The sequence below is a fragment of the Grampus griseus genome (genome assembly GCF_964374135.1).
Source record: "Grampus griseus genome assembly, chromosome: 20".
Classification (NCBI taxonomy): Eukaryota; Metazoa; Chordata; class Mammalia; order Artiodactyla; family Delphinidae; genus Grampus; species Grampus griseus.
The window spans coordinates 515,996-536,200 of NC_139014.1; the positions used below are offsets into that span (position 1 = coordinate 515,996).

At 55.1% G+C, this 20,205-nt stretch overlaps 1 protein-coding gene across 3 annotated transcripts in view; it reads right to left on the reverse strand.

Annotated features, from left to right (window-relative positions):
- Positions 1–260: 260 nt before the first annotated feature.
- PRKCA (protein kinase C alpha) overlaps positions 261–20,205 on the reverse strand; it is a gene marked incomplete at its 5' end in the record, with an annotated part of 360,927 nt that continues 340,982 nt past the window's right edge. For 2 of the 3 annotated variants that reach the window (XM_082679808.1, XM_082679810.1), the window contains 5 exons: positions 261–1,713; positions 7,177–7,224; positions 13,083–13,223; positions 14,321–14,428; positions 19,091–19,171. In XM_082679808.1, coding sequence (XP_082535934.1) covers positions 1,549–1,713; positions 7,177–7,224; positions 13,083–13,223; positions 14,321–14,428; positions 19,091–19,171 — 543 coding nt within the window. In that variant the 3' untranslated portion in view covers positions 261–1,548. The remainder of the gene's footprint in view (positions 1,714–7,176; positions 7,225–13,082; positions 13,224–14,320; positions 14,429–19,090; positions 19,172–20,205) is intronic. The other variant, XM_082679809.1, reaches the window with a different exon arrangement.

Genomic DNA, 20,205 nt, shown 5'->3' on the forward strand with positions numbered 1-20,205 from the left:
TAATTGATCATGCAAAGTAGCCATTCACCTTCGAAATCAGATCTACTGCAATAAAAAGTCAGTACGCCCGACACAGTGCCAATGCAGGGTACGCACGGAGTCGGCGTGGGGAAGAGGAAGCACAGCGGCACAAAAAGAAGCTAACACTTAATCAGAAAAGCAGACTAGAAACCGGAGCCGTCACAGTCGTAGCACGGTTGTGTCTTATAAAATTATTATAATACTCTGTGTACTTGATACGATTATATCAATAACATAGATTCACTTGTTATTAAGGTTTATTCTAAACATGCAAAATTCATTGCATGATGCCTTTGCAAAACATTTTGAAATCCTTCTAGCAATAAAACCTCTTTGAGCTGCTACGCATCCAGGTTTCCTGTTCTACAGCTTCAGGTGTGTCACTCAACATGAACCGGAAATGGGGACCAAAACCGTACTGTTCATCCCAAGAGGATGTCGAGGGCTGGAGACGGGAGGGGAATCAATTCTAGGGGCTGAAGTTACAGTCAACACTTGGATTAACTTACTGTACATCGTACTCTCGTAAACACCGCAGCCTATTAAATAAATAAGTACAAAAGGGGTGGGAGGTGTGCGCTCCGGCTTCTTAGGAAGTAGGCAGCGAAGTGTCGGTGTGAGGGGGCTTGGCTAACACTTGTGAGTAGTGGCATGATCGCGGGTGGCACCCTGGATCCAGAAGAATCTCCCAGAGATTAAAATGAACATCACACGCGCACTGACCTACCCTTGATCTGAAATGACTTCACATGCTCGCTTAGCGGAGTCCTTAGAAGATTTGGCCTCTTAAAAAGAAATGCAAGTATCAAGACAGTCATCAGCCAGTAGGGTACGAGATGACAGATGCCCCCAACACTCATCTGAGGTCTTCTTCCTCTGTTTCTAAACTGGTAACTGCTGGACCGTAACTGTGAGTGGGTTACGACTGTCAACCTCTGGGAACAGTGAGCTTGCAGATGGGACCAGATTCCTCCCGGCCTCTTGGGCCCTAGGGACCGTTTCCATCGAGGCAGAGAACACCAGCAGTGGGTCCTCTGAAGCCCCAATCCCACCTCCCCCGGGTCCCACCTTGCTCACTCTCTGGGCTCCCCGTTCTTTTACTCCAAAGATGTCTTGGGCGGAGATGTTTCCGGCTCCCTGGACTGGGGCGGGTTCCTTTGAACATGTCTGGTTGGGGGATCCGGATGGTGAAAATCAACAGAGGGTCTGGAAAACATGTCAAATTGTACCCAAAAAAAGGGGGGGGGTAGAGTCTGTTTGCCTTCCAGGAAGGGTTAACCTACCGCCAGATGCGACCTCTACACAATTAAACTGGATGCTGTGCATGACGCCATCTGCCGCTAAGATGATGCTCTTGGTTGCGAGAGACCCTGAACAGCTGATCACGTTTGGACTAATAACCCTACAGTTCTCAGGCCTCCCCTGGAAACAAGGCGGTGGCCTTCAAACTTTAGAGCTGAGGATCATTTCCCACGGCTGGGGGCAGGGGGCAGGGGCTGGGGAGGCGCCTGTTCTCGGTGCTGAGTTTCATACTGTGCTCTGTAGGATGGGGTGCACGAACTGGGGGTTGACATATGAGAACCCTTCAAAATCAGACTGGTCGATGTTAGCGATGACCAGCTGATCGGGTGGCGTTAAGACAGGCTGCCCTCGCGTGAAGAACTTGTCGAAGTTTTCTGCTCCTTTGCCGCACTGTGGAGAGAAAAGAAAAAGAAGGAGCGGTCAGTAGGTTATTAGAGCCCAGGCAGCAGCTCTCTGGGCCTCTGCGGGGAGGAGCGTGGCCAGGGCATCAGGGCTGGCTGGGCAGGACAAGTTCTGGAGGATTTGCAGGCCAACGGGATTCGAAAGCGAGGCAGAGCGAACAGAGAGAGCCACTCAGCTGTAAACCACCCAGCAGCCTCGGGACGGACACCCCAGGCGGGAGGGCCGTGTTGCCGGGAAGGCGCCAGTGAGGCCACGGCCTCTTTTATTTCTCGTCCCGTCACGGAGCCACGAGCACGAGGCCGCACGCGCGGGGCCGGCAGGCACGCGTCCACGCTGAACGGCTGGGATGTGGGTGGAAATGAGGGCAGTGGCCCCTGAACTGAGAGGTTGGGATACTGTCCCACGTCTGGTTCTTTGCAAGCCTGTCTGTAATACAGTAAAAGCTGTGTTATTCTTGTCTTCCAACTGGGAGGTTCTAGAATCTCAGCCCCGAAATTAATCTTCAACCAGGAAGGGGTCAGCGTAGTGGCAAGGCTGGGCCGTTCCTGCCTGGGCTCGGCGGTCTAGGTACGTCTGTCAACCGGCGGACAGGTCGCCGTGGCAGGCCTCGCTGGTGGCTTCGGTCTGGATCAGGTTTGTGCTGGTGCCCCGAGAAGGCAGTCTCCGTCCTGGACACTCACTCCTCTCCACCTGGGTCCACCAGGGCACTTCGTGAAGATGGGCTGCGGGCAGAGCTGCCCTGGAGGAGGGGTGGGGGCCGGTCTGGAATCCCAGCCGCGTAAGCAGCGCTGCTTTGGGAGGCTGGCCCCGCACAAGAGGAAGGGGTGTCCCGTCGCTTTCCCAGCCACCGGAAGGCTGTGGCATGCTGGAGTCCCAGGATCCCAGGTGATGCTGAGACAGTTCTGGGAGGTGTTCTGCAGACACGGTGACCCATCCCCTGCCCCATCCCCGGCCGGTACTACGGGGCAGCGTGAATTGACTGAGCTGGCCTAAGGCGTCCTGCACCTTTAACAGAGCACGGCTCTAGGTAGGCTGCGAGGCGGGGTCCACCCCTTCTCTTCATCTGTAAAGTGGGGAGAACAGCTGGGGCCCCCTCCTGGGCTGCCACGAAGGTTGAGCATACAGTGTTTCACACAGAGCCCAGCACGTGCGGGAGCGCACGACACCTGCTGCTGCTGCTTCTGTGATGACAGCTGAGTCTCGGGCCGCACTTTCTCACCTCCTCCGTCACAGCTCCTCCCCATCGTCTAGAAGCTCTCCTCGAGAATCTAGCTTCGTTATACTTTCCCCGCCCTCCTATCAAATAACATGTCTTGGTGGAAAGCACGCCATAAATTCAAGGTTAAGGTCTTCCTAACTGAGGCCTTTCCTTTCTGGGGTGGTTTTTATTGATTTTATTTTATTTATTTATTTATTTATTTTTGGCTGTGTTGGGTCTTCGTTGCTGTGTGCGGGCTTTCTCTAGTTGCAGCGAGCGGGGATTAATCTTTGTTGCGGCGCGCAGGCCTCTCATTGCAGTGGCTTCTCTCTTTGTGGAGCACGGGATCTAGGCGTGTGGGCTTCAGTAGTTGCGGCACACGGGCTCAGTAGTTGTGGCTCGCGGGCTCTAGAGCACAGGCTCAGTAGTTGTGGCACACCAGCTTAGCTGCTCCGCGGCATGTGGAATCTTCCCGGACCAGGGATCAAACCCGTGTCCCCTGCATTGGCAGGCAGATTCTCAACCACTTGCGCCACCGGGGAAGCCCTCTGGGGTGGTTTTTATTATCGTAAGCGACCCCTGCTTTTTAACTGGAGGCGAGTTCAGACCAGTGACTGCTGGGTGGTACGTGGGCGAACGAGTGGGGGGCTTGTCGGGGCCCCTCCAGTCACTCTACGGGGGCCATGCTGCAGGTCCTGCCCATGCCTCGGGCCCTGCCACCTGCACGAGGGGCGGTGGGGCCTTCCCTTCACACTCCGCCTTCCCAAGGAGCACGAAGTGCCTCTGGGGCAAAGGTCAGCAGAAGCAGGGCCTGCGGCCTGCACCCCTCTACGTGCACAGGCCACCGTGAGCCAGTCGAAGGACTCTTCAAGGGAGAAAGGGCACGACGTTTCTCCCCAAGAATTAATCAAGGGTCTGCACTCGATACGTCAGTGAAACCAACCAACAGCAACCAACGTCCACAGAGCACCGCGGCCAGACGCCGCTGTGAAGATGACAACAGAGAAGAAAGAGCCCTGCTTCGGAGACACCAGTGGTCCTCATCCAGGGAAGGTTTTGCCCCCGCCCTGCAGACATCTGGCAACGTCTGAACTCTTTTTTGGTTGTCATGACCGGGGTGGGTAACCGCAAAGAGGTGTTGGCCCCGAGGTCCACAGGGCTGTGGCTGAGGAACCTGGAATATTCCAACCGCGAAGCAAGGCTCGGTGGGTCCCAAGGTCAGTGTGAGGGCAAAGGTGGAGGCCAAACAAGGGAACCAGGCAAGCCAGCCAGATCTGAGAGCAGGGAACGGAGAAGCTGCAGACGCTCAGGGCAGGAGTCTCGTACGCAAGTGTTACAGCCTCGGGGGACTCGGCTGTGAGCAGAACATCCTTCGGGACTCCGATTAATCAACACCCACTGCCTGGAAGGTTCCAAGCAAATCTATTCTGGGTGCTCCCAGCAGCTGGCACGTGTGCTTCCTTAGGAAGAGCTTACTTCCTTCACTGATTCCTGGTATTCACTGACTACGCAAAGATGAGCGAGAAGCAATTTCTGGGAAGAAAAATAAAAGGAGAAGTCCCTAAGAGGAAGAGGACGGCGACATGGTGAATTCTCTCTCCTCCGCTAGCTGGAGACCCGTCCTTCCAGCTCCAGGCCCGTCCGTCTGTCCTGTGAACACATCACACAGCCTCTGTGCAACCACAAGGCTCAAAGGAAAGACTGACACCTTCCCCTGAGCACCTCCTGCAGAGTACTCGCAGATCAGCTTCCAACGAGAATTTCTCAAAGCCAGGGCTCCGCCGCCAAAGAAAAATAAAAAACAAAGTAAACGAAGAGATCCCAAGGTCTCAGAAGGGGGACCACGTGACCATCAACACGGAGGAGCCTGGGGATGGGATGATGCCTGAGGACGGGAAGTTCTGAAGCCGTGTCCAGAGGAGGCTCCTCCTAAAAGGGCTGCGCAGCTTGTGAAGCCCGGGGTGGTGACGCGCGGACGGAAATCCTCGGCATGTAAGCTGCGTGCCGTGACCATGCTGCTGGCGGGGGCCAAGGGGGATGGCGGAGACCGGGTCAACCCAACCCCGAGCGGGCAGGCGGCGGCAGAGAATGAAAGCTCTGTGGCTGTGAGAGGCTCTCGGCAAGCCGTGGGGGGCCGCGTCTGGAAGAGCTGAAGGCGGGGTCTGAGGATGAGCTGAGGTCCAAGGCTCAGGAGGGTATCTGACCCCGAGGGGGATCACACCGGACGGAAGACCCGCCCCCAAGGGGCGCGGGCAGCTCGGCTGCTTTTACGGGTTTGGCTCGATGACAGTCAGCACTTACTTTTCCACCACAGAGGGTCTCCCGGTGCTTTAAAAATGAGCGCTCCGCAACTCAGCGAAATCAGGCCAGAAATAGCCTCCTTTAGGTCAAATTGGAGAAGATCTTGAACTACTTGTCTTCCAAGACGTTTGTGCAAAAAATGCAACTGTCCTCATGCCACCACCCGCGCCACCACCACCCACTGCACGGGATAATTAAACTCAGGGCCCTTTGGGTCCCTGGGGAAAAGACAAACAATGGCTTTAACCAGCTATTGTCTTTTACGGTAGAGAAGAGTCTCCCGGCCACCTGTGAGCCAGTCTCACCGGGGCCGTCAGCTTGGCGGGAAATGGCTCTCGGGCGCCATCTTGGATCTGAGAGGCAGCCAGAAGAGGCCCGGGGACCGAATGGGGGGTGCGGGGGACACCAGGCAGGCTGGGGTGTCCACGGCCTCGGGGCTCTCCGCCACCTGAGGACACAGCAGGTGAAGGCAGCACTCGCTAGCTGTGAGCAGAACCCCACGGCTGCGTGTGCGCTGCCCCAGCTCCGGAGGCCACCCACACCTTTCGCCACCTGAAGCTGCCAGGATGCCCGCGGGACGTGAGGTCCCCACGACTGCTTGGGACAAAGATTCGGGGGGGAGGGCGGAGGAAGTGGCCCGAGCACGGCTGGGCCAGCATGTGCGCCCGGACAGCTCCTCTGGCCATCCCCGAGACCGGACGGCCTCCGTGTTCGCGGTGACGCACTTGACACCAGGCGGAGACCCGGGGTACGGTGGGGATGAAGCACCCAATCAGAGGCCAGGAGTCGGGGTCAGCTTGGGCAGCGCACGTGCCTCTCTGTAAAGATAGACGGGGATGCGAACACCCACCTCCCACGGCTGTTGTGAGGTCAGAGGGACGGCATGTGTGCGACCCTTTCTAGATGACCAGGCCTGATACAGACCTACGACGCCACACGCAGCACACGTGCCCGGCGTGGAGACGGCCACTGATTACAGGCCAAGGACGAGTGGAACACTATTAACAGTCTATCTCCTGCCGTAGCTCTGGATTCAGGACTTCACTCCTCTGTTCTCTGGACACTCCCACCCATTTGGTAAAATCATCGACGAGTAAAATGAATCCAGGAGAAAGCGAGATGGCAGATGTGTGGCAAAGCCCCGGGTGGGATCTGGGATGCGCCGCTCCCCACCCGGAGCCCCGCGTGGCGCCCGGTCGGTCGGCTCACAGCCTCTGCATCTTTGCGGGGGGCCGTGGGGAAGGGGCGGAGCCTGAGCCGGGCTGTGGGCCTCTCGGCTGTGACTCTTACCTGGCAGAGGCCACCCAGAATGCACCACACATGTGCTGGTCTCAAGCCTGTGCCTTACACCTTGGTGTCTCGATGACGTAGAAATTAACCTCATGGTCACCGGCGCGGGACTTAGGGTGAGTGTGAGTAGCTCGAACACGCTGCCGTTACAGAGCAAAACGCCAAACCGACCCCGGGAGAGCACGAGGGTGCAGAACAAAGCCAGAGTAAAGGTGAGCAGCGCGACGAAGGAGAGAGGAAGCTTCGCAGGGTGGGGACCGTCTGCGCCGAGGACCAGACGCAGCTGGCTCGTCTTAGGGGAACCGTCCCCGCGTCCCGAGCCCCGGTCTGGGGAGCTGACCTCAGCCCCGCGCCGTGGTCCCCGTGGAGGGGTGGTGAGGACACGGCCAGCGGTGGGCTCGTATCCCTGACTCTTCATGTAGTTAAACCAGCGGCAGAAAGGAGCGGGCGCCTCCTGGGAGGTCACGTCCACACCAGGGAACCGTCCAGCGAGTGGGCTGGGCCGCCGGGCGGCAGCTGGGGTCTGCCCTTCCTAAGGTCAGCATGCTGGGCGGGGGGCCTCCGTGCAGGGCCAGCACAGCAGGAGCGCACGCCAAGGGTTATGGGAGGAAGTGAGGTTAGTTTGCACATTGCGTCACCCAAGGTTCTGGAGATGTGCTCACCGAAGGCCTGGACGCCCACTGAAGCCAGTGCATTTTGGTGCAGAAAGTCTGGAGAAGGAGAATGGGCAGAGGAGAGGATTTGGAAAACAGTCAGTGCCCGGCCTGGGGACAAAAGGAAAGGAGCGGGCCCCACGCAAAGGAGGCCACACGCCCATGTGAGCAACGTAGGGACAAAGTGTATAGATTCATGCACCCGTACAGCTTTCTGGAAGGTTACGGAAATGTCAGGTGGGCAGCGGGAGTGGTCCCTGGGGAGAGGGAGGTCCCGCCTTTTCATTTTATATCCTTCTCTACTGCTTAACCGTCTCTTTCACCGCAAGGAGACTGTATTTTAACAATAATTTTTTTAAAAAGGGACTGGGGCCTCTTTCACCTCCTGCCAGCGTTCCCTGGAGACAGGCCCTATTTTCTCAGACAAAATTAAACAGGGCTCCCCTCACCTGCCGCCTCAGAGCACCTCTCAGGAAAGGCCACTTCTGGCCTGGAGGCGGCTTTGAAGACGGACACACTAAATGGTTAGGTTCCTGCAGGTGAGAGCCCCGTGTGGTTGAGGGCAAAGGTTCTGGCTTGCCGTGGCCTGTACCCTCTGCAACGAGAACATGCACGCCGCCTGGTCTTTCTTTACACGCACGGCCAGCTTCAGGGCGCTCAAGGCCGCTTTTCCAAGAGTGGCTGTTGTCATGCCCAGCATCACGGCGCCTTCACTCCGGACCATGGGTACCGGACTGGTCCATTCCCTCGGCCAGAGGCCCGCAGGGCCTGCATTCCCCGTGACTCCCCGCCGGCAGCTCCCTGAGCCTTGCGAGAGCGCTCCTTATTCGTGTTGATAATTATTCAAAAGCCTCCTTTCTTCCCATTTCTCTCTCAAGCAGAAAAGCGTCTGGGAGCATAACTACCAAGGAATAGGAAGACATCCTGCCTCCAATTAACCAAGGAGAAGGTGCTCTTACGTGGGTTCCAAGGCTTAAGTCCCACCTCAGCACATCATAATACGGCAGATTCTAGCCTCCCAAGGCTGGTTAGTGTCTGTATGTTGTCAGAGAAGCTCCCTGAGCCTTGAGAATCTTGATTTTAATTAGCACCACTGCTGTTGGTTCCACGGAAAGGTCAAGAGGATGAACCCCACCTGCCACCTGGGAGAACCCGAGGCTGCCGTCCACTCCAGGGTCTTCTTCTCCTGTGACCTGGAGAGCTGCTACCCTGTACAAATAACTTCTCAGAGCAATTATCAAAAGAATACAGTGCCATGGGATGTCCTTAGTTCTAGGAAATACACATGGAATTATTTAGGTGTAAAGAGGCATTATTTAGGTGTAAGTCTGCAACTTACTTTCAAATGGTTCAGAAAAGAAAATATGTACATGTGTGTCCTTGCCTACACGCCCTCACAGAGGTGCAGAGGAAGAATGGCACAGGGAATGTGCTGAAATGGTAGCACTGAGGGAATGTGGGTGAAGGAGATGCAGCAATTCTTTACACTGCCTTTGCAACTCTTCCGCAAGTCTGAAATTAATAGTTATTTCAAAATAAATAAAAAATATTAAAGAGAATACTGCATTAACTTTGATAATCAAACCATCATCAAACTATCTAAACAAACTAATGACCCTGTGAGAAAAGGGCTTTGAGGCCATCAGGAAAATGAACCTGACCGTGCATCTCACCGCAGACCCGAGGAAAGTCCTTCTCTTCCTTTTTCTGTCTCTTTTTGATAAAATAACGACAGCAATTTCCCAAGAAAGCCTACCTGAGATAGACAGGCCTATTTCTAAAGTGCTCTGCTCACCCATCAATCCTGGATACACTTCTCAGTGTTCACTTCGTAGATTAATTTCTAATAACCATTTCAGCACAGGGGGCGCTTCTGGCCGGCCTGTGAACTAGCTCTTCCGCTCGTTGGTGCCAATGGACAGAATCCAGAAAGGGAGGCACCAATTGCCTCTCTGCTGCCGACGCTTGCGGAGACTGTTATTCCTCGTGGGTGGGCTGAACGGAGATGCGAAGGCTCTTCTTGGGCATTTTATTCACATGAATAATAAATCAGGACAAACGCCTACAAAATTCAGGGTGACGCTGGCTCAGGATCTCGGGCTCGCGTGTGCCTCTGACGGCAGCCTGCAGGGAGTAAGATGCAGGCCTTCTATGGTTTCAGGAAAAGCAAACAGGAAGAGCTTTCCTTCTGCAGGAGGTGCTCAGGACGCTGGGCCATCGTCTTTTTGTGGGACCTCCTCCTTCACAGAGAGGCAAGTAAAGAGAAAACTGAAACCAGCTTGCCTTGTGCTTTTGTTCCACAGGGAGGAAGGGACGCTGCGGAGCTGCTAACACCCTCCAGGAGAGCATCACAGCACAGCTGCTTTTCCTTTGGCTTCGGTTTTTCCAAAGAAACCAGCACGCGAGGATGGGCCCGCTTCCTAGCAAATCATCTTCACCTTCACAGTCGCACACGGGCCACGGATTCTCCCACCGTGGGGGGCCGCAGGGCAGGCTCCCGACTCCCTCTTGGAGCTGGTGCACCCCTGAGCCTCCAGACTCGCCCCCCTCGGGGGGAAGGCCACAGTTCCACCCGCCTGACACTGTCACCCCTCTCCCCGCCCTCCTTCACGTGTGGCCTTGAACAGAACCCAGGCTGCCACTGCACTGCAGACCCACCCTTAATGTTGCCGTGGATGGAACGTTCTGCTGGAGCCTCTTCGTGGACCCAGTGCGTGGCGCCATGCACCGGGACGGTGGAGCCCACATCTGCCAGCACGTTGCTGCAGCTTCCGGGAGACGGGAAGGTGAGCAAAGCCAGGGCACCGTGGGAGCCCCGACCCTCCAGGGAAGCGCTGGCTGCCCACTGGCACGGTAGCTCAGCTGAGGGAAGTCAGTGACTCTGCAACAAGCTTTCACCGGAGGGTCCAAAGCGAAAGTAAAAACTAAAACAAACACGAGACTCCCAAGCTTACAGGCAAGCCTGATCTCCCGACAACTGCGGGCACCTGCTGCTGGCGTTTACAGTAACCAAGGCCTTGATTTCGCGGGAGCCAGGGGCCAACGGTCCTTAATACGGTAAGTCTCAGGGAAACTGATTCCCCAGCACTTGCTACAAACGCATCGAGCAGACTTCACCAAGACAGACGCGGTAGCCCGCCAGGGCTATAAACACTGCTCAGAGGAGGAGAGCTGCTCTCAGCGTCGGGTTCGCTGCACGCGCTAAGGAAGGGCCTCTGGCAGAAACATCTGCCTGACGGGTTTCTCAGCAGCGAAAGTCAGGCTGGTGCCACCGCATCTCTCTCTAAACAACAACACTGCCCGTCAGAGAGCACGCAGCTCCGGGTTTTATCTAGAAACTCTTTTGACTCTGTAATTGGCTCTGGGTGAGGGAACTACACCTTCCCCCGAGAAAGCCGGGAACCCCTCTCGCGGAGTAACTCAGAGGCCGTCGGGTCTCCTCTGCTGCTGCCGTGTCAAGCCCCGCGTGTCTGGCAGCCTCGACGGCAGCGTGCCGTACGCTGCTTCCTGCAGGTGGGAACGGCCACTATTGCTCCTGGCACGTGGTCTTGCCGCCCCAGCGCAGTGTCCCGGGAGACCGCTGAGATGCCCCTTCCTGAGATAAGGGCCTCACTCTGCAGCCGTGCAGGGGGCTTGCTGTAGGGATGAGCTCTCCAGGGGCCAGAACCCTCCAACCTGTCCCCATGCCCTTGACGCTCTTCTGCTTTGGGACAAAAAGTCTGCTGCTTGTTCCCGTGGCCACTCGCACCCACCGTGGTTTCCGCTTCCCACCTCTCCCATCCCCTGTCCTTCTGCATTTTCTCCCAGCTTCTTCCTTTTCTGTGTCCAGACTCCCCAGCACAACGTGGGTTTCTGCCTGGGCCGTCTCACTGCGAGCAGATGAGCTCTCACCAGACAGGCCCTTCGCACGAATCCGTCCGTTTTAGGGCCTTGGTCCATGATTTCCACGTCTGTTTGTGAGTTCGGGGGCTGTTTCTTCACAGCCAGACGCAGTTTATTCTTTTTTAAAAATTTAACCAGCACTCGGTTGAACAATGACCAGACAGCAGCAGCGTTCCAGGAATAAATAAATACACTCCCCACCCCAGACCCGGCTCCCGGCTCAACTGCCTGCCACGGGCAGTGACCACGCGGTCCAGTGAGTTCTGTGGCCCACGGGGAACGGTGCATTCTTGGCTGTCGGAGCCAAGGACCCTCTGGCTTCCCCTCATCTGAGTTCAGGGCCACCGTTGCCATAGGTGGGAAGCTATGAGAAGACACAACTTCTTCTGCCAGTGAGGCAGGAATAAGCAGAAAAGGAAGATGGATAAATCACGGTTGACTTTGCTGCATGGAGCCTCCTTCTGCAACGTGACTGACAAGTAGCTGCGTTTTGCTCGACAGGCAGAGCAGGGTCAGCGTGCGTCTCTACGTTGTTCCTGTACAGAAACTAAGCTGTGTGTAGGCTGCTACTGTACACCTTTCATACTTAAGAAGGCTAAAGAGATATGAAAGGGAAGAAAGAAAATCCCTAACAATATTCCTCTGAGACCGCCGGCAGCGCCATTCATCACTGTCTTCATCTTCCTCCCTCTTAAAACCAGGTTTTGTAACCTGGAGGGCCGGCATCCTCTCCTAGGAGAGCCTCCCGACTCAGGGCCCAGAACTGGCTGCAGAGAAGACGGCGCCGAGGAGACATAAGGCTCCTCCTTGAAACGCCAACTCAGGAGGAAGTCAACTGACCCGATTCATTTTAGGTTTTCTTCGGTTTGCGCTAAAAGTATCTTGGAAAAATAAAATCCGTGGGCTCGCCACCAGCAGGAGGAGAGGCCACATAAGCACATTGGATGAGAAAGCTGCCGCTCTAAGAATAAGCCCTGAGCCGCCCAGCCGGTGCCCTAGCGCCCCGGGAGGGTCCCCTTAGCCAGCTCACGGGCCGCGTCACCACTGGGGGTGCTTCTGAAGCCGACTGTGGTGCAAAGCTGCTACCCGGTGCTCTCGGGAGCCCACCCCATCTTGGCCGAGACGGGGCGGAGCCGGAAGGCATGGATCCACCCGGCCCTCAGAAACGGGGTGCGGGGCAAAGCGGGACTGCCTGGGAGGCACGGCAGGGCCGCAGGTGGGGTGAGTGAGGGGGCAGACGTCTTACAGACCCTCGGTTTATCTCCAGAGGCATAGACGTGAAGACGAGCCACTGTGCAATGGGGAGAGGATCGTGGGCCACAACACCGAAGTCTGCACCCTGGCTCCACCACCCACTGTGTGTCCTCCAGCAAGTGACTCAGCCTCTCTGTGCCACTGGGTTCTCAACTGTAAACTGGGGACAACTGTAGCTACCTCACAGGGTCGCTGTGAGGGCTAAATGAACGAATTTGTAAAGCACTGAGAGCAGGGAGGGCCTGGGGCGTAGTGTTTGCCAAATAAAGGCAAAAAAACCCCAAACCCCAAACAAACGGGAGACTCCAGAAGTCAGACAGGACGTGTCTGAACAAAGGCAGCAGTGCCGGCGATGCCAGCGGGCACACAGCCCCCGCGGCAGGGCTGGCCAGCGTGGGAACCGCGCCCGGGCCGCCGGGGGCCAGCTGAGGCCCAGTTATGCTGCAGGGCTCCCGTCGGGCGAGGCCAAGCCAGGAGAGCTGCAGCGGACAGGGGTCCTGCCGAGGACTCAGCGCAAGGACGACAGCCACGTGGGGCGCACGAGGCCCGGGCCCCGAAGCCGACGTGCCCCGGTCCTCGCGTCATCCGGGGGACTCTGCTGCCCTCTTTGGGGCACAGGTGCCACAGGCTCCCCTGACGCTCAAGGTCAGCTCAGACCTCGCGCCCAAGGGCCAGGCTGGGGCCTGCAGAGGCCGGCGGTCAGCAGCCCCCTCTCTGCCGACAAAGCCCCCGGGATCGGGGGAAACAGGGCTCGGGAAACGGCCGCGGCCCCGACTCACCACTTTGGGCTTGAAGGGCGGCTGGACCTCCCTGTTCTCCAGCTTCTCCCAGTCGATCCTCCGGAAGAAGGTGTGTTCCCGCACGTCCCGCTCTCCCTCGGGCCCGCAGCCCAGCCGCTTGCCGGGGTGTTTGGTCATCAGCTAGAAAGTGGGAGGAGAGAGAGCTCTCACGTGGAGCATGGTAACCTGGTGACTGCAGTTGACAGTCCTGGATAGTACAACTGAGTCCGTTGACCGCAGGACAGAAGCGGTCTCACCAAAAAAACAAAGGTGATGTGAGGTGACGGATGTATTAACTCAACTGTGGGAGTCCTTTCACACTGTACACATACATCAAACCATCACAGTGTGTGCTTTAAATATATTACCATTTTATTTGTCAATTACACCTCAATAAAGCTGAAAAAAAAAGAAAGAGAAACAGAAAGACCCCCTCAAAAACCAGGGGAAAAGGGAATGCCAGGTCCAGCGCCCGCTCTATTGCTGCGCTGCCCCTAGCCCTGACGGCAGGGATGCCTGGACCACGTCTTAGGATGCTCTGAGTGACGCCGACTCACACAATGGGGACACGAGTGGGCCTTTCTACAGTGATTTCTGTGATAAGGAAACGGGGAAGCAATCTGGACCCACAGCAAACACAAGAAGAATTTAAGTAGCCGTCTCTATATACTGTTTCAGGAGCTGCCATTCTCTATGTGCATTAAGAACACATACATAAAAGGGCACGCAATTGCTAAAAACCGTGTGTGCCGGAAGTATCACAGGCCAGTATCACACAGGATGCTATATAACAAGCAGCACATGCCTACTTACTGCCCGGACCAAGATGCCCTCAGAGACTCATGGTTCGGAAAAAACAATGCTGTCACAAGAAGGGTGACGAGTTGGGGCTTCCCTGGTGGCGCAGTGCTTGAGAGTCCGCCTGCCGATGCAGGGGATGCGGGTTCGTGCCCCGGTCCGGGAGGATCCCACATGCCGCGGAGCGGCTGGGCCCGTGAGCCATAGCCGCTGAGCCTGCGCGTCCGGAGCCTGTGCTCCGCAACGGAAGAGGCCACAGCAGTGAGAGGCCCGCGTACCGCAAAAAAAAAAAAAAAAAAAAAAAAAGCGTGACGAGTTAACTGCAAACCCAGTGGCGTGGGCATGTGGTCCCCCCACAGTGCCTCTTAGAACCGTCTGCATGGCATCTCCCCAGTGGACCCTCTTGTCCACGGCCACCAAAGGAACCCAAGCCTACCTACCCCTTTGCAGATGGAGACGGCCTCCCTGGACAAGGACTTCGGGTACGAGACGTTGTGCTCCATGATGGACTGAAACAGCTCGTCTTCATCCTCGCCATCAAACGGAGGCTGCGCCGGAAGAGAGGGGGAGGGGGCGCCTAGGCTGAGCGATTCCACACCTCGCCGCGGCGCCCGCACACCCAACCCAGCACTGGGAAACAGAGCGGGCCTCTCCCACATGCACGCGGCAGGCTGCAGGCTTAGCTCGATGACCTCGCGGGCTGTCTTTCATCAGGTTGGCGGTCGGGTGTGTTTTTCATTTTCTCCTCTGCCCCTTGCCTCGCTCTGGGCAACCCCAAACACTCTTCAGGGAAGGTGTTTTTGAGTAATGTTTTTAAGGATTTGTAAGTAAGTTACAATTAACCCATTAATCTTGTAATTACGTGTTAAACAATCTCACTACAATCAAGTGAGGTTACAGATGGCCTTGCATTCAGAAGGTGCGCGAGGGTGGAGAAGGCGGATGCCTTTGGCTTCTGAACCTGGGGTGAAGGGGACGCAGAACACGGGCATAGAGGGCTCTCCCCAGGCCCAGGAATCCACACTCGGGCCCTCTGCTCTGTCGGGGGCCTGCCGCCGGCACGGTGGCGGTGACGGGGGCTTGCCATCCCCTGGGCACCTCTCTGTCCTCTTCTACTGCGTTTGCAATCCCCACCTGGACAGTGGGGGGCACGGCAGCACGGGGGCAGCTCACGGCTTTAAAGCCAGGTGGCTCTGGATCAGAACGCGGGCCCTGCCGCCTCCTGGCTGGGTGTCCATGGGCAGTGACCCACCTCTTGCGTTCGCAGTTTTCCAATTTGTAAAACAGGGCTCCCTGGTGAGTCTAAAGTGTCTGAGATTTTGTCTCGTGCCCAGTGAGTGCCCAATGAAGGGTGCGGGGTGCCGATGCTGGTACTGGCCAAGGGCCAGCGCGGAGGCCGGTCCCCCTGCCCATCCCACCGCTTCTCTGCCTGACAGCATCAACCCACTTCTCCTGAGCACCTGTTCCGTGACGCCTGCAAAACAGGCAGTTATTTTCAAACCACGACATATAGTGTGGAGTTCCTTGTTTTTCACTGGCTGTTGCCCCCCCACATTTTCTCTGTAGCTACCCGTGCTCCCAGTCAGGCTAACGCCGTGAGGTGACACATCGTTGGAGACGGACTCGTGTGTCCAGGGCACATATATACCTGCTTCCAGCGTTGTCTTCTAATAACTGACACTTCTACCAACATCTCTGTGCACATCACTGTTTCCTCCCTGACTTCCTAAGAATAACTCCCAGGTGTGGGATGATGTGAACATTCCGATGGTTCCCGGTCAATCTCTCCAGGTCGCCCCGGGAGCACCCTCCCAGGTCACTGCTTGCTCTCAGGCCCGGGTGCTGAAGGCCGGTCAACGGTGGAGCATTACAGTCACACGCACCTTCCCCCCCAGCAACGGAGCCTGGGGACGCAGGGGTGGCGTGCGGTGCAGTCCTCGCATACAGGACCGTTCTGGACGGCTTCCCTTCCCTCTTTCCCCCATCCCTGTGTTACAGTTTTAGAGTTCTACACATCTGGACTCACTGTTTCAAGCTAAGCTACCTGCTAACTAAAGGCCTGGCTTGGTGTAAAAAAATGTCTGAACGGGGAGTGCTCTCCTTGGTGATGTGTCATTTGTGGATTTTAAATAGGCAAGTGAGTGGTGAGGTTCACGCTTCCCAGAATGGTTCCGGAATCACTGACTAGTCAGTGGTCACGGGGGCCCTGCCATGGTCATGTACAGATCACTGATGCGGGGTCGGGGGGAGTACCCAGGGACAATTCTGGCTGCAGTTCTGGGATAAAGGACTTGTTACCGAGTCACCAGGAATGGAGACCAAGCATAAGTGACCCTGGCGGGAAGGCACATAAGAGGAGAGGGCTGGGTGCTTTGTGACGAACGCCCAGACGCTCTGAGCAGCAAGATGCTCGTTACCGGGCCGGGTAAATACGATTTATGCTCGAACGTAATCTTATTTGTCAAGCGATCCAGGAGCTGCAGGAAGACTCAGGGTGTTTCACACTCCACTGCCCCCCTGCCTGCGGACAGTAAATAAAGCAAACGAGAAGAAAACTGCGATAAACTGTCTTCTCTTCCTGCTCAACTTCAGCCCTCTGTGATTACAGAGGATACACTGAGACCTCAACCCCATCAACAAGTTGATAAGTAATCTCCCTTTTCAATAAGGACATCCATTCCCTGTAGCTTGTGGGCGTGATCTGAGCAGAGCCTTCACTATCCTTTCTGGGCTGAGTCACGGCCCAGGAACATGTTTAAATTTGCCCTGAGGAGTCATCAGGACTTAAGAAGGGGGTTCTGAAATGAAAACCCCGTTTGTGGCAGGCGCGGTGGAGAGTTAGAGGACCCGCAGCTGGGCCCGACGACACTGCATCCCAACGTGGGATGCTTTTCAAATGCCGTGTTTAAGGAGGGTCGCCATTTCCATGTGACTCTGAATGAAAGCAGGGCTTGTTTCCTGGACCCCAGAGTCAGAACGTTTGAGTGGGGTCTCGAGGGGAACTCAGCTTTCTGCGCCTTTGCAAACAGATAGCTCCCACGGGGGCAAACAATTCAGTCAAATTTTACTGTCAAAATGCCAAGGAGGGGAAATTAACTTAAGGTGCAGGCGATCTGTGTTCTGCCAGCGGCTGTCTCGCTGACAATGGTTCTACGGAACTGGCTTTTCTGTGTTTGCACACGGAAGTATATAGCCTTAAGAAGAATGGTTCCTTGATGGAAGAAACCTAAATAAATAATACACAAACCACTTTTTAAATATCAAGTCTCAACATCATTGAGAAATAAAGACCAAATATAGGTGGAACCTCATCTTTTAATACTTAAAAGACAACTTTAGTATCTATATGAGGTAAGACACAACGAAAGAGAGAAAGGAGAGACCACGGGGGTCTCCCAGCCCAGAGGGAAAGCCAATGGTCTCGCGATGGTCTCCACGGCCCGGGGCCTGGTGCCCTCTCTTCCTCTCTGATCTCAGCCTCCTACTCCGTCTCTAGCTCACTCCACTCCAGCCACATGGGCGGCTTCCTCTCCGTTCCTTAAGTGTAAAGCTGTGCACTCCCACCCCAGGGCCTTTGCACTGGCTGTTCCCTCTCTCTGGAACGCTCTTCCCCCCGGATGTGCACGTGGACATCCTCTCACTTCCTTCTGGTCTTAACTTTATCTTCTATGTGAGGCCCTCCCTGGCGCTCCGAGCTAAAACTTCAACCCTCCCCCAACACTCTACGTCCTTCTGCTTTGTTACTTTTCTTCTTAGCTTATCACTGTTACAGTCCACCAACTGCAGATCAAAAATGAAATAAAAGTCCAAAACGGTTTATAAAGCAAAACTTGGGAATTCCCTGGTGGTCCAGTGGTTAGGACTCCACGCTTTCACTGCCAAGGGCCCAGGATCGATCCCTGGTCGGGGAACTAAGATCCCACAAGCTGTGCGGTGTGGCCCAAAATAAATATAAAATAAATAAATAAAAAGCAAAACTTGAATTTGCCACATACCAACAGATACTTAAATAACACTTATATTGCAATTACAACTAGGTACATAGCATTTATATTGTGTTAGGTATACTGAGTAATAGCAAGATGATGTAAAGTGCACGGGCGGATGTGCCTGGGTTACACGCAATTACCACACCATTTATACAAGGGACTTGAGCCTCCAAGGACTCTGGTTTACCCGTGGGAGTCCTGGAACCAGTTCCCAAGGATGCCGAGGAGGGGCCCGCACATCATTTCCGTATCTGCCTGTCTACTGTCTTTCTCTGGACTGTAACCTTACTGAAGGGAAGGGTCTCTGTCTGTGTTGCTCACAGCCATTCCCACGCACATTCAGTAAGTACGCACTGAATGAATAATAAATGAGTCAATGGATGTAACATGTCAGAAAGGGTGACTTCTCCCCAGGAACAAAGATTTCTTTGGGGGCAGCTCTGCTACTCGACGTGGGTGTTTCTTTGCATTCTCTCTTACAAAGGCTCTTGGCTAGGGAGGGCACACGCCCTGGCACACTTGAGGGCTGAGAGTTAATAAAAGCTGCCCACGACAGAATCATTAGTAGGTACAATGGCAGAGATCTGAAATGTGGGAAATGCATCACTGTCATTCTTAACCCACTGAGACTGGGGGTGGGAGCTGTTTGTCAACAGCAGCGGGTGTGACGTACCCTAGTAACACAGGTACTAAGGCCACCACCTTAGAAAGTGCCCCATTAGGCAGCGATGGCTAATCTGCCTTTTCTTAACCGGAAGTTCAGCCTCGCTGGGCTTTTGTGAAAATTACAATGAATTGCCCAAGGAGAGAGAAGGGCAGACGGGAGAGGCTATTAAAACACTCCTTCCAGTTTAACTAACTTCTTCCTTTACAATAATACCGGCTCTACACCCGGGAGCGGCCGGGGTGATTTCTGCAGAGAAACGTGCGGTGAAGGCCAATCCCACCCAAGGGCTGAGACACCGAAAACAAAAGGCCACCACTGTCCTCAAGGTGCAGGGACCTTTGGCGGGTGATGCAAAAGCTGTATGGTCCACACGCCAGAGTATAGCTTTCAGTTTGGGTTTTTAGGACTAGAAGAGCATTTCTTTCACCAGGATCAGGGCAGTCAGACCAGCACCGGCCATTCCCCACGGCCAGGTCCTGCTGTCGTGGTGCCCACAGAGCTGAGCCTTCTGTTATGTGGCGACACACAAGCATGAAAACACAGGGAAACATTACCTGCCCGGCCAGCATTTCATATAACAGGACGCCGTAGGCCCACCAGTCCACAGATTTCCCATACGGCTGATAAGCGATTATCTGTGTGAAAACAAACACATCGACTACATTTAGTGGCCAATCAGAAAGCCTGTGTTGGAACAGGGAAGTCAAGCGTGTAGTCATTTACACACTCCGTTCATGCAAATGAGGTGATGGTAACATTTGCCGCTGGGTTTTGAAGGGGACCCTTCGAATCAGACACACAGAGAACCCTCGCCCCATGATTTTGGAATTTCTCTTCTGAATCCACCGGGAGATGCCATGGCACTGCTGGAAGGTAGATTTACTGATCTTCTTGGGTGAAAATGATTTGGGCACTGAGGTGGATTTCATTTGTGGAAAAAGCCCGAGGTCATTCAGAGCAAAGGTCTGATAAATAAGACGATCAAACTATGTCACAGAATTTTGCTGAAAGATGATGTGAGGAGGACGAAAGACTAAAGGAAACATGCTGGTTTCCTTGGGCTGCACAACCCGCCCAAGGGCATCTGCTGAGGGACTGATGTTTTGAAATGTTTTTGAAAGAGACAAAAAACGCAGTAATCAAGTGTAAGATTTGGACCTTGTCTGAATCTTGATTCAAACCACCCCAACGCAGAAAGAAATGGGGAAAATTAAAATACGGTCTTGAATTAGATGACGCTGTGGGAATCGTTGCTAATATCGTCATGTGGGATAAACGGTCCGATGATTAGTTACGAAGGGTCCTTTTCAGTTAGAGGGGAGCGTATGCAGGGGTGACGTGCGTGAGAGATGAAGTATTTAGGGGTGAAATGACATGGTATCTTAGATTTGGTTTAGACACGTCAGTAAAATCAGGGTCGGGGGAGGAATCGATGAAACGAGCTGTCTGCAGCTGGGGATGGGCCCCGGGACCTTGCCCCCTGAGACTCTCAGACGTGCTACGGGGGCTCCGCACCTCCCCCCACCGCCCCCCGTGGAAGGGGGTGATACTGACTCAGATTTCCGAGAGGTGAGACTTATCACAACGCAGCGGCTGCGTCCCAGGTAGGCCGTGTGCCAAAGGCACCCACTTTCCAGATCCGAGGATCTGCCCCGGAATTCGGGGCGAG